Genomic DNA, 19428 nt, shown 5'->3' on the forward strand with positions numbered 1-19428 from the left:
TTCCACTCTCGGCCATATCTGTGTGGAGTTTGCATGTTCTTCTCCCCGTGCATGCGTGGGTTTCCTCCCACATTCCAAAAACATGCTAGGTTAATTGGCGACTCCAAATTGTTCATAGGTATGAATGTGAGTGTGAATGGTTGTTTGTCTATATGTGCCCTGTGATTGGCTGGCCACCAGTCCAGGGTGTACCCCGCCTCTCTTGCCTGAAGACAGCTCCAGCACCCCCCACAACCCATGTGAGGATAAGCGGTAGAAAATGAATGAATGAATATTAATATACATTGTATGGTTATTACATGGTATACATAGCTATCATGTAGAGCAGTGATGCCAAACATGACTGCGCTATCCATCTAGTACAGTCATTTTGTGGTTGTAGAAAATACACACAACAAAGTTAACAATGGAATAAAACAATTCAAGATAAAAAAAACACTTGTTCAAATATTCAAACATGATACAACTTTAATAAATGAAAAGTTGAATACATTCCCATGACTACAGGTCCCCTGGTGTTGCATGTTATGAAAGAGTGTGCTTTTACTTACAGGGCAAATCCCGCATTAAAATGTACATGCTTAGTCGCTTAGTCGCTTATGTACGGTGTCTCCTATCCTAACAAGGACAGTTTCAAAATATATTCCTTAATAAAGATACACGAGTACAACAATCATGTTTCACTCTGCAGTGAAAAGTGCAACATTGCAGTCAAAAAGAAAATAAGACAGTTACTAGGAAGTATCAGGTCATTTGAGTGCAGGTTAAAAGTAAAACGAACACTACATTCCAAAAGCTTATGTGATCGTTTCAGAGAGAGACGGGGGACGATTCATATACACACATACAAAAAAAAAAGAAGCACTTAAGAGTTGACATTCACGTGGACATACGCGAGTCATGGTAGCAACCACAACACATCCACATTGAGGACCCGTGCAAAGACAATTCATAGCTCAAAACCGTAACAGAATGTTCAGGACCAGACGGTCCCCAGTAGGACCACATCATTGATACACAATGACGACAATTACCATGAACCAAAAAATGCAGCATGCAAAGTATTTTTCAGAATTTGGTTTTGTGATTCAGTGAATAGATATATTTATATAATAACAAATAATCAAATGGTGTTCAATACCTGAATTACAATATGACTATGCACCTTTTTGAAGCTCATGGCAATATTTCCAGTTATATCAAATGGTACAAAAACAAATGTGACAAAATCACATGTAACAAAAGTGATGCACAAATAATGTGGAATAAACAGCTTATATTCTTATTATAATAATGTCATAAAACCTTATCCGACAGGTTTTTACACATTTCTATGAAACTCTTCATGCTAATAATCCCTTTTAAAGCACCATGTGATGTTGATGAACTCACAGTGCATTGGAGTTTTCATGATGAAAATAAATAAATGATGAAAACCAAAAAAAAAATTTATTTAAAACTAAAAATTGTCCATTGAACTGTAATATACTGTATTATTTATGTACTGTAGGATTCCAATCCGGTTTAGTGCGCCAGACTTGGCAGCTTCTGTTGGTTTGCATAACGGCTGTATTTCATGTGTGGCGTCATTATTCTTACTAATTGGGAGAAAATATTACATTTACATTTTTTTTATAAATGCAAAATATTTTTATGCTTTGTTGAATTAATGAATTTGACTCCAAAGATGGAGGACGATGCAGTCCTCAAATGCTTTTCATTCATTCATTCATTCATTCATTTTCTACCACTTAGGGTCCCAGGGGTGCTGGAGCCTATCCCAGCTGTCTTTTGGGCAAGAGGCGGGGTAAATCCTGGACTGGTGGCCAGCCAATCACAGGGCACATATAGACAAACAACCATTCACACTCACATTCATACCTATGGACAATTTGGAGTCGCTAATTAACCTAGCATGTTTTTGGAATGTGGGAGGAAACCGGAGTACCCGGAGAAAACCCACGCATGCACGGGGAGAACATGCAAACTCCACACAGAGATGGCCATTGATGGAATTGAACTTGGGTCTCCTAGCTGTGAAGCCTGTGTGCTAACCACCCGCACTCTGTGCAGCCCTGGTTCAGTATATTTTTCATCAAAATAGTAGTCATGCCAAAATGTTGTGTTGCTGCTGGATGTTCACAGTATCTGAGTGATACTGTCGTGGGGGTGCTGGAGCCTATCCCAGCTGTCTTTGGGCGAGAGGCGGGGTACACCCTGGACTGGTGGCCAGCCAATCACAGGGCACATATAGACAAACAACCATTCACACTCACATTCATACCTATGGACAATTTGGAGTCGCCAATTAACCTAGCATGTTTTGTACCCGGAGAAAACCCACGCATGCACAAGGAGAACAGAGATGCCGGAGCGTGGAATTGAACCCTGGTCTGCGCGCTAACCACTGGACCGCCGTGCAGCCATGAAACGCTTTACATTTAAATAAAATAAACGGGACTAAAAACTATTTGCAAACATTTAATTAACCAAAGTGAATGACTCTCTTCTGCCTCACCAGCCACCAACATCTCACCACACGTCACTGGTCTTCACAGCCAAGAGGTCAGATATTCCACATGTGTCTGCGGAAGTACAATCGGTGTACAAGCAATCCCAGCCAAGGATTCCGGGAAGTGCAAATCCCTCTCCCATTCATCCGTGTCTGTATTGTACACCTGTACAATACTGGTGACGTTGTTCAGGTGCCAGTTGTAGCCCCCGACGATGTAGATCTTTCCGTCCAGTAAGCAGCAACCAGCCTCAGACTGCCCTGCTCTCATGGGGCTCACAGTGGTCCACTGGTCGCTCTGCGGGTTGTAATACTCGACCGCCAGCACATCGAAACCTCGGTCCACATGGTCCATGCGTCCACCCAAAGCGTAGACGCGATCCTTACTACAGCTCATGGCATGAAGCACTCTCGGCTCATTCATGGGGGCTCTGAAGTCCCACTGGCCGGACGCCGGGTCATAACAGTGGAGAGTTTTTTTGTCATCCAAAGAGACGCCATAGCCCCCTGAGATGTACAGTTTTTCCCCACAGGGGGTCCCTGCATGACCCCAAATCCTGCGTTTTAACGGTTCCACACATGTCCACTCGTTTTTCTTCGGGCAGTAACACTCCACAGACGAGAGACTGCCAGATCGATTTCGCCCTCCAGTGGCGTAAAGTTTCCCGTTTAAGACATTGAGTTGAAATTGGATACGGGCCTCCTGCATTGGTTGTATACGCAGCCACTGGTTCAAGTGCGGATCGAAGCGCAAACAGCTATCCACCGCGCCTTCACCGCTTCGATACTGTAAATGCTGCCCACCGACGATGTAAACAAAGTTGTCAAGCACGGCGACGCAGGCGTGGCTGCACCCTGCGTCCATCTCGGTTAACTCCTTGAATTGGCGGGAAGCAACGTCGGGGAGATAGTACACCTTGGTGCTCACCGTGCGGTCGTTGTCGGTATATGGGGTCCCGCCAAAAGTGATGAAAGACATGACATCGGAACGGATGTGTGTGCGTGGCGACTGCATTTCGTGTTGCCGGAATGGAAGAATCTGGTAATTGAAGGCCTCGAGTAGATACTGACGGCACAGGACATCCTCCACCATGATGTCTACCGTCTGAATACTGTCCACCAGCTCGGATGAACGCATGAGTGGGAATCGCACGTGGCAGAGAACGTTGCTGGCTTGCGCCCGACGGGAGTCATCGTATTGGAGCCATCGGATAGCAGCGTGGAAGAGATCGATCTCGCTGCAGTTCTTCAGTTTGTTGCTCTGCAGAAAGAAAACGAGACGCTCCATGGGAATGTGCAGGAAGTCCTCCTCGTCGGCTATTTGGAGGAAGTGACGAAAAGTAAAAGCATCCACCGACGCCTTGAGCGAGGATAAGCTGAAGTTGGTGGCCATCTGATCGATGTGCAGACATGTCTTCACGCTCATCGCTGACTGGAGGAACTCCTCGCAGAGCTCCACAACGGGGACCATCTGGAGGAAGACAGCTGCTCCGAGGACATCCTGAATGCAGTCCAAATCTAAAGTGACTTCCGCACTGTAAGCAAAGTCGATGATGTGCTTCAGCCCTCGGGCGGACAACCCTTTCAGCTCAATCGTGTTTTGATTTGACTCCTTCATGCCGCCAGTGAACATGGCTCTGCAACACAAAAAACAAGAGAAAATGGAAATCTTTCAGAGACATATTCATTCTGAGTCAACTGCAGCTACTTTCCACAACATCGAATGTGAATTATTTTTAAAATATTATGGGAATAATTACACAACAAAAATTATGAAAAACTGCAAAAACTGAAAACAAAGAGCTGTATTTTTTCATGATAATTAAGTCAAAATATTAAAACATTAAATTATTTAAGGACATATTTAAAATATTTATATAAAAATATTTTTTATTAGTTAATGAAATATTAACTCATTCAATCCCAGCCATTTTTCAAAAGCCATCACTCTTGGTACCGACCAAGTTTTCAAGGCACACCGAATATTGTGTTCTTGGTCTATAAAGACGTGGTATAGTCCAAAAGAAATATTACACTCATCTTTCATCAGAAAAAAAAATGGTTTCTACCTTCTTCTGTTCATTAGAAATCAGAAGTAGAACACAGTTCATTTTCAGCATTTGTCTGAAAAGATAGAAATATAGCTTTCACTTTGACACTAATTTAGCCGTGTATATTTAGCCACAATATTTATAAGTACATACAACACAATGAAAATAATTATTTTACAAATATAACACCGACAACTACTTACAATTTTCACATTTGGAACTGAACTGTGTGTGTGTGCACGTGTTAAAACTGCACCAAACATGATCTCTTCTCTTGTGCAGTTGCATCATCACCTCTATATGTGTTTGCGTTTGGGCAAACGGGTTGAAAAAAACGTATAAATACATCTTTGGTAGTGATGACTTAAAGACAAATAGGTTATCTTTTACTTGCTATAATAAGATTATTAGAATACAATAAGGTTATAACACAAAAAAACAAGAGCAAAGACCAACATTAATACTCGTTAAACGCTTTTTCAGCTATAGCACAAAGCTGAGATGCGGCCTGTTTGCATCCCTTCATTTTTCAGTATGTGACCCTCTCTGGAAAAGGTTTGGAAACCCATGCTCTATAGCAGGGGTCTCAAACACGCGGCCCGCGGGCCAAATGTGGCCCGCAGGACACTAGTTTGAGGCCCCCGCCTTGATATGAAAGTTTAATGTTAGTGCGTTCCCGCGCAAGTTTGATATGGATGCTGTATGGTATCATGTACCCAGAAAATATTATTACGTTTGATTCATGTTCATGTTAAAGGTTAAATAACTGTTAATAGTTATCCTCCCTATCCGTGTGGAAGTGGTGAGTTTTTGGGCTATTTAAGTTGAAAGGAAATAACTTGAAGGCTACCGTTTAGGTCGCTAGCTCTCTAGTTTGCGAGCTAGCATGTGTCTCAAGACCCTGCAGTTGCGCAATATGTTGTAAATAAAAAGAGTATAAATGTGACTATAGTCGTGTTTTGTCATGTCTACAGGGCTCTAATAATGCTTTGTTCATTTTAATCTGAAAAAAATCATTTGTCTACCCACCAACTATATGTGCTTTCTTAAGTTTTTATTATTTGCCCTTTTATTATTATTATTATATTTATCTATTACTGATTGATTTTCTTCATTCTTGATTTGTTTATTATTTTTCATATTTTGTGTAGAAAAATAAAAATTAAGATATTTGAGAACAGTGGAATGTTTTATCAGAGCTATTCTTGTAGAAAATCTCATCGTTGTGCATTGTTTGATTTCCTTACTCAATCCATTCCATAGTTTGATTCCACATACTGCTATGGCTAGCATAACGTAGTCCTAGCATAGAAGTGTTTCAAATGTACTTCTTCCCTGAGATCATATTTCTCCTCTCTTGTAGAGAAGTATTAGATGACATTTTTAGCTAATTGCTTATTTTTAGCCTTATGTATTATTTTAGTTGTTTGAAGATGAACTATATCAGCAAGTTGAAGTATTTGTGATTTTAGAAATAAGGAGTTAGTATGTTCTCTGTAGGCGGCATTATGAATTATCCTTACTGGCCTTTTTTGCAGTACATTTAGCGAGTGAAGATTGCTTTTATAGTTATTAGCCCATATTTCCACACATCTTTTTGTCTTTCTTCATGTATTTTGGGATATGTACTCCATAGTTTGATTCCACACACTGAAATGCTATAGCTTTTTAACATAGTCCTAGCATAGAAGTGTTTCTCATTTAGTTCCATTTTCCGGTGCATTACTGTCCTGACCAAAAGGTTTTACATGCAATTTCACTGGCGCCTTATGCAGAGTGCTTTGAGCCAAATAATCCACTAAGTGCTTTGAACTGAAAATGTACAGTAGAGTATATATGGGCACTAGGAAGTCCTGTGATCCACACTGACCTGAAGTAATCACTACAAGCGGCCAGCACAGCTTTGTGGACCTGGAAGCGCTCCTCATTGATGGCCAGCACCACATCAAGAAGTTGGCCTTGAGCCCGTAATACCGACAAGCCCCGGAGGAGGGTGGCACTGTGGCTGGGGGCTGAAACTGTGCAGCGCAGGGTGCTATTCTTGCTAGCCATACTGGAAGAGAAAAAGGCCTTGTCACTTTGAGTGAAACAAGGGATGCTAAACTTAAATTGTAATTTTATCCAGATCCTCAATTGAATTAGATTAGCATTTTAGGTTTACCAAGGGAAATTCATATCAAGTACATAAACCCCACAGTTCTTTCATAACTATGTCATTTGCAAGCATCAACAAAATGATTAACTACGCGTGATCGGTTAGACATCATAGTGGATTAACCCACTCAGCTCCCCTAGCATAAAAACACATTTGCAGCAACACACATGTGCAAAACGACATGAACGCTGTAATAATGGCCTTAAAAAAACATCCACTTCAAGAATAAACTCAACTCTGGACCGCTGACATCACTTTCTGCTCGCCACTAACTCTTCTCCCCTAAGGAACACATTTATAGCAACAAACATGTCTTATTTATGTTTTAAATAAGATAAGATATGCCTTTATTCGTCCCTCAGTGGGGGAATTTGCAATTAAATGGCTTATTTACTATTCTTATGTCGACTATATTGGGTAACACAAGGGTAAAGGATACTATAGGGGTGTTATTTAATGTCTTTACTGCTTTAATTCAAATTAAATAAGGAAATGACCATACTAATGACCACTGTCTCCATTTTGTGTTTTTATTCTGTTTTTGTTACACGGATTGTTATTGATATTGACCATATGGTAGCATTACATGCTATCAATCAAAAATAACAAATAGAATTCACATTTTAAGTTTGTACATTAGAAAAATACGAGCGTGACAACTTAAAAGTGGTAAAAGGACATTTGTACTTGTTCGTCAATAAACGAATTGTAGCTAATATTCTGTGATTTGAACATAATTTGTTGGACTACTGCTTTGTTAACGCAATTTTAGCATACCTGTATTGAGAATATATCGCTATGTAGAATATATATTGTGTTCTTGATAGCCTACGATTGGAGCAGCTAAGTGACATCCACAGGCCTCGACATTATCCTCGGTGTTTCCTGTTCTCGAGCGGCCGTGCCCGCCTCAATGAAGGCGGATGCTGACGTGGCGCCATGGAGATGTCGCTTAAAAGAGGACTGCCTGCCTGACCGACCGTAGATTTAACCAGACCCACTCACCTGCTCTGTGAATGTGACAACGAAGTAGCCACACCATCCGACTCCGCCATCTTTTAGCACAGGTGAAACCTCATTGAGCATTTTGGGAGGTTTCGTCAAAGGAAAGGGAAAAGATGCCCGGCCATCGTGTTTTAAAGGGAATGGTTCCTCAAAGTGAGCTGACGCCTGTGAACAGTGACACAACGAGGAATGAGTGAACCGAGTCTAATGTCGATTCTATCGATATCAAGGGTGGTTATATATTAGATCATATATATTTAGTTTGAGTTTCGGTCTCTAGCCCTGTGTTTACTGGTATCGAATCGATACTATTTTTGCAGTATCGTTCACCCCATTCAACGCCCTCCCATGTATTGACAGCGTCTGGCCTCTACGTGGCGCAAGCGTCATGAATGGCATTTATAGACAAAAAGAAATGGCGGCAACTGCCATATTTGTTGTTAATTGAGGGATACATTGCTGCTATATTGATAAATGTCATTTATCTCTATAAGATCATCCTTCATATAAAATGTTTGGCTCTTTTACTGCCTATAAGCATGACGTTTTGATTATGAAATGATATAAAAAATAATATTTCAAGAGACCATCACACTACCACCACCATATTTTACTGTTGGATGATGTTATTTCAATGAAATGTGCTGTATTATGATTACACCAGAGTATTTTTCCACAGATCTCGAGGCTCAAAGACATTTTCTGGCGAAATGGAGCCTTAATGTTCTTTTTGTTCAGCAGTGGTTTTGCTCTTGGGGCTTACGTACCTGAGGCAAGTGAGGCCTGCAGTTCTTTGGATGTTGCCGTGGGGTCTTTTGTGACCTCTTGGATGACTTGTTGTCGAGCTCTTTGGGGTCGTTTTAGTTGGCAAACTACTCCTGGGAAGGTTCACCACTGTTACATATTTAACTTGGATAACTTGGATATTGGATAATGGCTCTCACTGTGGTTTGCTGGAGTCCCAAAGTTTCAGAAATGGCACCTTTTTCCACACTGATAGCACTCACTTAATCTCAGTTAAGATGTGTCGCACTTTTTCATACAGGGCCATTTAGGTTTGGATTTTTTTCTCCCTTAATACTTTATTCATAATAATTATTAATTATAATAATTAAAATAATAATGATTCATTTAAAAACATCACTTGGTGTTCTTTTGTGACCTCTTGTATGAGTTGTTGTCGAGCTCTTGGGGTCATTTTAGTTAGCCGACCACTCCTGGGAACGTTCACCACTGTTACATATTTTCGCCGTGGTTTGGATAATGGCTCTCACTGTGGTTTGCTGTAGTCCCAAAGCTTGGGATGGCGCCTTTTCCACACTGTGTTGCACTTTTTCATACAGGGCCATTTAGGTTTGGATTTTTTTCTACCTTAATAATTCATTTATAATAATTATTAATTATAATATAATAATTATTATATAATTATTTAATTTAAATATTTAAATGATTTAATTATATAATTGTTATATAATTATTTAATTTACTTATTATTTAATATTTAAATTATTTAACTATATAATTATTATATAATTATTTAATTTAATTATGATGTATTATTTAATTTATTTAATTATATAATTATTATTAATATTTAAAATAATAATTATTCATTTAAAAACATCATTTGGTGTTCATTTGTGTTAATATTGAAATGTTTTTAACGATTTGAAATGTTTAATTGTGACAAACAGGCAAAAAAAAGTTATATTTTATTTGTTTAGCTTCTTTTTGTACCCCCCCCCCCCCCTTTTGGCATTCCATTTTGCGGATGGATCCAATTCATCGATTGGGGGCGGGGTGCTTCCTCCTTACTTCTCCTGATGTCCGGCAGATGGCGCCGTTGAGCGCTAAGGTCCCACCAATAGGGCTGGAGAGTGGGATCCCAGTGTGACTTGGCACACAAGCGGGAGGGGAGCCGAGCACAAGTCCCCGAAGGAGCGTCGGGGCAAAAAAAAACATTCTTTTACCGGCTTTCATCGGCATTTTTCACTCTTTGTGCTTCCCTTGAGCTGACAAATAGTTCTCGGTGGGAAATTTACCGGCAGAGTCAGAGCCGCCTTGTTGCTGGCTTTTGAGGGAAGCCGCGGACAAAGGAGGCAGTCTGGACTACCACTGACTTGGCAAGAGAAGCCCCACTCACTGTCGGAAGAAAAACGGACACTCGGAAGTGATTTTTTTTTGTTCCACTGAAAAATGTGAATCGAAGCGTTTTGATGGAAAAGCAGTAATACTGCGTGGGGGGGAGAGACGAGTTTTTTTCCCTTCTGTGGGGAAAGAGGTTCAGCGTTCAGCTTTCATTTAAGATCCAAGCAGCATGGGGTAAGTTTGACGTCCTCTTCGTCCTTACAGCTGATATCTACTGTATCAATTGGTGATATTGTTAACTTTATGGTGACATCATTCAGTGAAAAACTACCCCAAGTGAAGTATCATACATATACTTTTGTAAACCTTATTGCCTGACCTGGTTTCATGCACCTTGACCTTGTGAACCCAAGACCAAACAGTTTATAGGTGGCTAACTGGACAGCTAATGTGTGGGTTTGTATGTAGAAATGACCAAAAACCAACAAATAAACAACATAAAGTAAGTGAATTGGGAGAAATGGTGGAAATTAAAAACAATGCAATCACATAAATGCTGCAAGATCAATAACAAATGCAAAGATACCCCCCCCCCCAAAAAAAATCCAACAAATGCATTAGAGAAATACTGCAAGTTCATGTAACAAAACAGAAGTTTGAGGGTGGGTGAGTGGTTAGCACGCAGGCCTCACAGCGAGGAGACCCGAGTTCAATTCCACCCTCGGCCATCTGTGTGTGGAGTTTGCATGTTCTCCCCGTGCATGCGTGGGTTTTCTCCGGGTACTCCGGTTTCCTCCCACATTCCAAAAACATGCTAGGTTAATTAGCCACTCCAAATTGTCCATAGGTATGAATGTGAGTGTGAATGGTTGTTTGTCTATATGTGCCCTGGGATTCGCGTTTGACTTTAGAGGTTGCACTGATGTGAACAAAGTAGTGAGAGGATTTACTTGCTGCAATAAACGTAGTTAAGCATGTATGTAAGGTATCAAAACAGACATCATCTCCTTATCAGCTGAGTACGTGAAATAATAGTAAGGATTTATTATGTGAATGTCAGTGCTGGCTGACATTTGCCTTGTTGGGACGCAAGGTGGCATTCACAAATGCCAATGGATTATCTGATAATGTGTCTAATGTTTGTGGACAGGCGTGATGTAAGAAGGCCGGTGGGTTCAGTGTGTGTGCGTCTTTTCAATAAAAGGTCTGTCTTGAATAGGCATGAATATCGGTGAAGACGAATCACAATGGCTAATAACTATAAAAGCAATCTTCACTCGCTAAATGTACTGCAAAAAAGGCCAGTAAGGATAATTCATAATGCCGCCTACAGAGAACATACTAACTCCTTATTTCTAAAATCACAAATACTTCAACTTGCTGATATAGTTCATCTTCAAACAGCTAAAATAATGCATAAGGCTAAAAATAAGCAATGAGCTAAAAATGTCATCCAATACTTCTCTACAAGAGAGGAGAAATATGATCTCAGGGAAGAAGTACATTTGAAACACTTCTATGCTAGGACTACGTTATGCTAGCCATAGCATTTCAGTATGTGGAATCAAACTATGGAATGGATTGAGTAAGGAAATCAAACAATGCACAACGATGAGCCGATTCAAGAAAACAATATAAGCAGTTGATGAAAATTAAATTAAATTAAATTAAATTAAATTAAATTAAATTAAATTAAATTACTTTGGTACAAGGTGCTTTATTAAAAAAAAAGACAAACCTTAAACTGTATTATGGAAAGCAGGAAGTGAACAAATGTAACAATTACTGATTGTAAAAGTACCAGATGGAGGGGTAGGATTTAATAAGCTTTGCTTCTTCCTACTCCTTTTGGACATGTGGAATTGGGAACTGATTTGACAAAAATAAAGAAATTAAAAAAAAACAAAAAAAAACTTGAACTATATTAGGAAAGCAGGAAGTGAACAAATGTAACAGTTACTGATTTGTAAAAGTACCAGATGGAGGGGTAGGATTTAATAAGCTTTGCTTCTTCCTACTCCTTTTGGACATGTGGAACTGTGAACTGATTATGTGATGCATTCAAGTGTCATCTGATGCATGTTCAAATGAAATCAAACCATTCCCATTACCCTCAATGAAGCTGTGATGGAATTGTGCTCATATGAGGGACTGTCCAAGTGGACGCTTGTATTGCACAGAGTGACAGTGTGCTTGAACCAAACTATTGGCAGCATGAGCATGCATAATCCAAACCAAATATACACTCTACAGCTGAAGAGACAGCGCACAGCTTGAGTTTCTCAACGCAAACACACCCAGTACACCCAGTATCCACTTTGCAGCAAGCCAGTGGCCCAATAGTGTGTGTGTGTGTGTGTGTGTGTGTGTGTGTGTGTGTGTGTGTGTGTGTCATGGAAATAGAGGAATAGAGAACAGGAAATATGTGCAGTTGCTGTAAACAGCAAATCAACATGACCTCTTGCTTGTGTCTCATCCATTCAATATAAAGTCGAAAGTTGAATTGTAACAACCCTACAGCGCCCGAAAAGGTGCACACAACATAGAAATCATCCAAAATGAATGCTGATTTTAAAATGCTGAGGGATCAAAAACAAATGCAAAATACAGCAATTGATTTACTGGCGCCGCACGGTGACCTAGTGGTTAGCATGTTGGCTAACAGTTTCTTCCCACATTCCAAAAACATGCTAGGTTAATTGGCAACTCCAAATTGTCCATAGGTATGAATGTGAGTGTGAATGGTTGTTTGTCTATATGTGCCCTGGGATTGGCTGGCCACCAGTCCAGGATGTACCCCGCCTCTCGCCCGAAGACAGCTGGGATAGGCTCCAGCACCCCCACGACAGTATCACTCGGATACTATGAACATCCAGCAGCAACACAACATTTTGGCATGACTACTATTTTGATGAAAAATATACTGAACCAGGGCTGCACAGAGGCTGGGTGGTTAGCACACAGGCTTCACAGCTAGGAGACCCGAGTTCAATTCCATACTCGGCCATCTCTGTGTGGAGTTTGCACGTTCTCCCCATGCATGGGTGGGTTTTCTCCAGGTACTCCTCCAACTGAGGTGACCACAAATGTAGAATGTCATTCTTGGATTGATGTTTGGTGTAATTATTGTAATAACACCTGACAATCTTTTCGCCAATCTTTGTCTCTTTGATTTTGTTCTTTTGTTCTGGGTCTGCTGCAGAGGACTTGTATACCAGCTATAAAATGTACCCGCTACACAGAGAGAGGTACAACCCCCCCCCCCCCCCCCGCCCCCACTTGTGTCACTGCCCCCTTACGAAAAGAATATAAATATAAATATATTGTATTATATTATAATATTTTTCCATTATATTTTCCAATACATTATATATTATAAATACATGGAATAATATATTTTTGTACATATATTATATGTATATTCATGCAATATATGGCAATATATTGCAGAATATACAAATGATTGGCGCTTTCAATATATTGAAATATATAATATATGAGTTTATATATCCCAAATTATATGCAATTTTATATATGTAAAAATATAGTCTTTTTTTGGTCTTGATCGCAAGATATTTTTTATATGTATCAATATAGACACATATATGATCTATGCATATATTGCAATATATTGGAAAATATAAACATAAGATCCCATATATGGAAATATATTTCCTAATACATTGCATTATATTTGCTGATATACTGCAATATATTTTTTTCCATAATACGAAAAGAAAATATATTTATCATTGCACTAATTAGTTATTCACCATCGTTATGTTGTCATATTGTCTCCATCTTCCTCTCATCATATTAGCATATATTGGTGGCTTAATGTGGCAAAAACAGGCTGCACGGTGGACGAGTGGTTAGCAGAATGTTGCAGTAGGAAGAGTGTCTTAGAAATGTAACCAATCAGGCGTTCCAATGATATACAATATGAGACCAATAAGGTATAATTCAAGGGAAAGTTAATTCTTTAATTAACATGTATACCTGTGTGTGTGTTTACATAGTACCAGTTGTACTTCCTGTATCCTTGTATTATTATTGTAATTAAACATTTCATGGATTTATGGATACAACTGCAGGGTCTTGAGACACATGCTAACTCGCAAACTAGAGAGCTAGCGACCTAAACGGTAGCCTTAAAGTTATTTTCCTTTAAACTTAAATAGCCAAAAACTTACCACTTCCACACGGATAGGGAGGATAACTATTAACAGTTATTTAACCTTTAACATGAACATGAATCAAACGTAATAATATTTTCTGGGTACATGATACCATACAGCATCCATATCAAACTTGCGCGGGCCGCACTAACATTAAACTTTCATATCAAGGCGGGGGCCTCAAACTAAGTGTCCTGCGTACCACATTTGGCCCGCGGGCCGCATGTTTGAGACCCCTGATCTAAATGGACTACAATGTATTTGGAATTGCTTTTCCAGTATTTTTGTTTGAATACCTGCCTTTTGTCATAGTTTCTGCTCACCGGTTTAACCAGATGACTTAGTGAAAGCATCCATCTGGCATGTCAGGCCGGGGCAAAGTCACCATGTGATCATTCATCTACTTAATGACCATATTGAGTGGTGATATGAGCGGGGGGGTTTCTTCGCCGTCCTCATCTCATTTATTGCCGATATTTTGTGTAACATTTGACGTTGAGCATAAGTACTCTAAAAGTGGGAGTACAACACCGTGTCCTCACACCAAACCAGCAGCTCAGTGGGGGAGGCAATTCTGAGAAGGAAGTTGTCAGTGCGAGTACATGAGTGCTTGACCTTCACATACCGGGTGTTCTGCTGTCCTTGTTGAGTAGAATAAAAAAAAAAAAGACATCCCACTCGGTACATTTTTTCAGGTATCATACCTGATTTTGGCTGATTTTCCTTGCTGTGCTACTTTGCAAGCATTTGGCTGGATGTTCAAAAGAGGAAAAACAAACACATTTCAATCAAAATCAGCCCCCCCCCAAAAAAAACTGGATGTCCCCATGGAATGCCTTTTGTGTCATCTTAATGCAGATGGTGAAAAAAAAAAGCTACACACAACCGATGCTTTCATGTATTTTGGAGCTTGGATGCAGGACATACACAATACAGGACAGACTGGCGCACACACGCTGTATGTCATCATTTCATCTCACAAACATAAACATGGGGGGGTTATTTCACCATTAACTCAGTCACAGACATTTGTTCCTCTTCAGTATCGGCCATTTTACACGATGATGACAGATTTTTCAAAACGTGGAACCGACCCAAAACAAAAATTAGACTGTTGTCTTTCATCGAAAAAAAAAATGTTTCTACCTTATTCCATTCTTTAGTCAACCACAATAAAAATAAATCATAATAATATTATAAAAAGTCATCAATAATTTATTTTCCAAACTACTTGACCAAAACAGACATTACGTCCTCTTGGAAGGCAGTAATAATAATAATAACAATAATAAACAATAATACATAAAACAACAATAATAAAAGAATATAGAACAGGCTGAATAGATGTAAGATATGCTAACACAATGCTTATTCAGCTACACAAAACATAAACATGAACACAAAAGGTGTCCAGTGTTTATGGAACATAAACACTTTTTTCATTTTGAAGTCGCTCTGGAGTATAAGTCCCAGGAACAGCCAACCTATGAAAAAAAGTCTGCAGTAAAAAGTCTACAGTATGTATGTATATATGTATATATATATATAAATCCTGTTTTTTGACAGTTTTTACAATCTCAATTTCCCAGACTTTGAAGCATATTTGCTAATAATCTAAATAATGTGGGGACGATCCAACATTTTAGTAATCTCATCACGTATGATGGCGTGGCGTCGCCCGGTGAGATGATAATGTTCACTCTGTGCTTTTCCACCATAGCTGCCACTTGATCTAAAAAGTGACTTTCGTTGCCGTGGAAGTAATGAAGCGTCAAGCAGTCATTTCAAAGTGTGCATGAAAGATTGCAGTGTTGGATCGGACTCTTGGACTTCTTCTTCTCTGACGACTGAAGCAAAATAAAATCAAACACTACCATCTTGTTTGATTTCCACTGCTTCAGGACCACACTAATAACACATTAGGATCAAATACCCCACCCGCAGATGACTTATTTTCTCATTTTATTTGATTATGACAATAAAATACTATATATTTAGATATGGATATGGATATGTATATGTATGAGGAAGTGGTTGAAATGTAGAACTGCCTGTCTCCTACAGGCTTCTGCTGAGTATTTAAACTTTTAAACTTATATATTATAAAAATATATTTTAAAAATTATAATATATATATATTATAAAATATATATTGTGTATATATAATATATGTATTGTGTATATATATAGTATATATGTATATATAATATGAATATGAAAATGAATGAATATATAATATATTGAGTTTAAAAGTATATATATATATTATGAATATAATCAATTACATGTTAATAATATAACATTATTATATTATTTATAAATATATTATATACGCATATAATATTTAATATTATATTAATAAACTTTATATTAATAAAATGTAATATATTATTTTAATAATATATATATAATTTTAAACTACACTTTTAAAAAGTATATATATATAAATAAATATATTATTAATATAATATTATTTATTATAATATAATTACATCTTAATAATGTAACATATTAATATATTATTTATAAATATATATATTTATAAATATATAATATATATATATATTCATATTATATATACATATGTAATATTTAATATTATATCAATAAACTTTATATTAATAAAATGTAATGTATTATATTAATATTATATTAATTATATTATATTAATTATATATGTACTTTTAAACCATATAATATATATATATATATATATATATATATATATATATATATATATATAGAGAGAGAGAGAGAGAGAGAGTTAAAAAGTTGAACTACTACTACTCAGCATAAACCTGTAGGAGTTCTCCATTTCATCGGCGTCCTCATCCTGTATGTCCACCCCCCCCCCCCCCATTGCCCATTCATCTGATAGCTTCATGCTAATGAATTTATCATGAGGGGGGAGTGTGGCTAACAGCCCCAGGCCTGAGGCCCGAGTGCTTCTTCTGTCTGCTGTTGGCCTCCTCGTTCTCCTCAGATGGCACCTCGCTTGGCTCCTACGTCCTCCGGCCATGGCAGGGTATCAAACAAATGTTTTCTCAAGGCCAAACTGGTGAGGGTTCTTTGTTGTAAAAAGCTGATGGTTGGCATCAGACCGTCTCACCTAGCAGAGATGCCAACAAACTACGGTATATTAGCAATGGTGTTGTTGTTTTTTAACCCAGTGTTTCCCAACGGGCTGCACGTTAGCCAAGTGGTTAGCGTGCAGGCCTCACAGCAAAGAAACACGTGTTCAATTCCACCCTCGGCCATCTCTGTGTGGAGTTTGCATGTTCTCCCCGTGCATGCGTGGCTTTTCTCCGGGTACTCCGGTTTCCTCCCACATTCCAAAAACATGCTAGGTTAATTAGCGACTCCAAATTGTCCATAGGTATGAATGTGAGTGTGAATGGTTGTTTGTCTATATGTGCCCTGTGATTGGCTGGCCACCAGTCCAGGGTGTACCCCGCCTCTCTTGCCCGAAGACAGCTGGGATAGGCTCCAGCACCCCCACGACAGTACCACTCGACATAACAAACCTTATCGTTCACCTGAAACGCATCATCGCTACCTTTACGCCCGGTGCTTGTTCCTATCAACCTGAGGAGACAACATGAGGAGATCTGTGGTTTCATCACGGAAATGATGGCGCTAGATGACCAGTAAAGGCGAGTAAAGCCGTTGGAGTCACAGTTGGTGTTTTTTTATGTCAATCAATCATAGTGATGTCATCAAATCAGAGTTTATTTCCGACATCCCAATGGTAGCATCCAAAGTATGCTGGAGTTGGACCATGACCATGAATGACCTTGAAAACTAACATTAAGGGCGGGTTTTGGACCATTAGTGACAAGTCAGCAGTTGCATTTTGCACCAACTATGGAGGATGGAGGAGGGGTTTCTTTCGTAAAGAGGACATCACAATAATGGAGCCTTCAGCTGATGAATGCATGAATTGCTTTTTCAAGGTCAGCTCTTGATGAAAAAAAGGGCTTCACGTGTCAGGAAGGTGGAAACAAAACTGCTCGTACTATATGGAACTCCTTTATTTAAGACGAGTGTCCAATAGCACAGCAGGAGCTAAAGGACGGGTCAGAGTGTTAAAATGGTGCACTGCGACTTGAATCTGGGCTAAAAACAACATACTGTTTTTCCTTCATTTAAATACTACTACGGTACTTTGGTACGAGGTACATTATTAAAAAAATACATTAAAAAATATATAAAAATTAAAAAAACTTAAACTGTATTATGGAAAGCAGGAAGTGAACAAATGGTTGTTTGTCTATATGTGCCCTGTGATTGGCTGGCCACCAGTCCAGGGTGTACCCCGCCTGTCGCCCCAAGTCAGCTGGGATAGGCTCCAGCATGCCCCACGACCCTCGTGAGGAAAAGCGGCAGAAAATGAATGAATGAATGAATTTTGAACATTTAAAAAATAAAAAATTACAAAAAACAAAAAAATAACAAAAAAAACCTTAAACTGTATTATGGAAAGCAGGAAGTGAACAAATGGTTGTTTGTCTATATGTGCCCTGTGATTGGCTGGCCACCAGTCCAGGGTGTACCCCGCCTCTCGCCCAAAGACAGCTGGGATAGGCTCCAGCACCCCCGCGACCCTCGTGAGGAAAAGCGGCAGAAAATGAATGAATGAATAAAAAATTTAAAAAAACTAAAAATTACAAAAAACAAAAAAATAACAAAAAAAACCTTAAACTGTATTATGGAAAGCAGGAAGTGAACAAATGGTTGTTTGTCTATATGTGCCCTGTGATTGGCTGGCCACCAGTCCAGGGTGTCGCCCGAAGACAGCTGGGATAGGCTCCAGCATTCCCACGACCCTTGTGAGGATAATGAATGAATGAAAAGTACACACTTGTGGTAAAATAAGTGTACATTTTTTACATTTTGGGGAAAATAAACAGCAGAATTTGGGAGTGTGGAATTGAACCCTGGTCTCCTAGCTGTGAGGTCTGCGCGCTAACCACTCGACCGCCGTGCTGCCCATAATATGACATAATTTTTTATTATTGTGACTTTTTTTGTCCTTACGATATGACTCCTCTTGCTGTATATTTTTGACTTCATATTTTTTTGTAAATTTTCTACATATTTTAACATTCGTTCAATTATGTAAATTTTCTTCTTGACTTCAGTCTCTTGACATTTTAACTTTTTCTGTAACCCGATTGGCCAAAAGATACAACTGTATTTTGTTGTTTTGTTTTTGTTTCTCATATGACTTTTAATAAAATTACCGCTGATTTTTTTCCATTTTGCAGGCTACGAATGGCCCCCAGGCCGCACTTTAGACACCTCAACTCAACCATGGACCCCGTAGGCCTGCTTTAGAAGAGATTAGCTAGCTGTGAGGCCTGCACGCCAACCACTCGGACACTGTGCAGCCGGACTGTAGAGCAAAATGTCATGAATCATTTATAGCAAATTTGATGG

General features: G+C 39.0%; 2 protein-coding genes across 4 annotated transcripts in view; one reads left to right on the forward strand and one right to left on the reverse strand.

Moving 5' to 3' along the window:
* Positions 1-2468: 2468 nt before the first annotated feature.
* Positions 2469-7911, reverse strand: klhl26 (kelch-like family member 26). Of its 2 annotated transcripts, XM_058074039.2 has the most exons (3): positions 7724-7911; positions 6434-6616; positions 2469-4149 (listed from the first exon to the last, which is right to left on the reverse strand). In XM_058074039.2, exons 1-3 carry the CDS (start codon positions 7771-7773, stop codon positions 2553-2555), a joined length of 1830 nt encoding a protein of 609 aa, XP_057930022.2. In that variant the 5' UTR covers positions 7774-7911; the 3' UTR covers positions 2469-2552. The 2 variants fall into 2 exon arrangements, with proteins under 2 accessions (XP_057930022.2, XP_057930023.2); XM_058074040.2 differs by lacking the exon at positions 6434-6616.
* A 1696-nt stretch (positions 7912-9607) lies between these two features.
* LOC131130187 (homer protein homolog 3-like) overlaps positions 9608-19428 on the forward strand; it is a 46828-nt gene continuing 37007 nt past the window's right edge. The window contains exons 1-2 of one of the 2 annotated variants that reach the window (XM_058074444.2): positions 9608-10045; positions 13014-13059. In XM_058074444.2, the coding sequence (XP_057930427.2) occupies positions 13037-13059 (23 nt within the window). In that variant the 5' untranslated portion in view covers positions 9608-10045; positions 13014-13036. The remainder of the gene's footprint in view (positions 10046-13013; positions 13060-19428) is intronic. The other variant, XM_058074445.2, reaches the window with a different exon arrangement.

The sequence above is a fragment of the Doryrhamphus excisus genome, linkage group LG4 (assembly GCF_037039965.1).
Source record: "Doryrhamphus excisus strain RoL-2023G ecotype Guam linkage group LG4, RoL_Dexc_Guam_v1.1, whole genome shotgun sequence".
NCBI classification, from domain to species: Eukaryota; Metazoa; Chordata; class Actinopteri; order Syngnathiformes; family Syngnathidae; genus Doryrhamphus; species Doryrhamphus excisus.

Bases quoted from the DNA above. Each gene is read 5' to 3' on its own strand.
- klhl26 (XM_058074039.2), bottom strand. From the start codon at position 7,773: ATGGCGGAGTCGGATGGTGTGGCTACTTCGTTGTCACATTCACAGAGC. The intron at 6,617-7,723 runs GTGAGTGGGTCT...TTTCTCTTCCAG, and splicing joins TTGTCACATTCACAGAGCAG to TATGGCTAGCAAGAATAGCA. The intron at 4,150-6,433 runs GTCAGTGTGGAT...TTTGTGTTGCAG, and splicing joins GCTTGTAGTGATTACTTCAG to AGCCATGTTCACTGGCGGCA.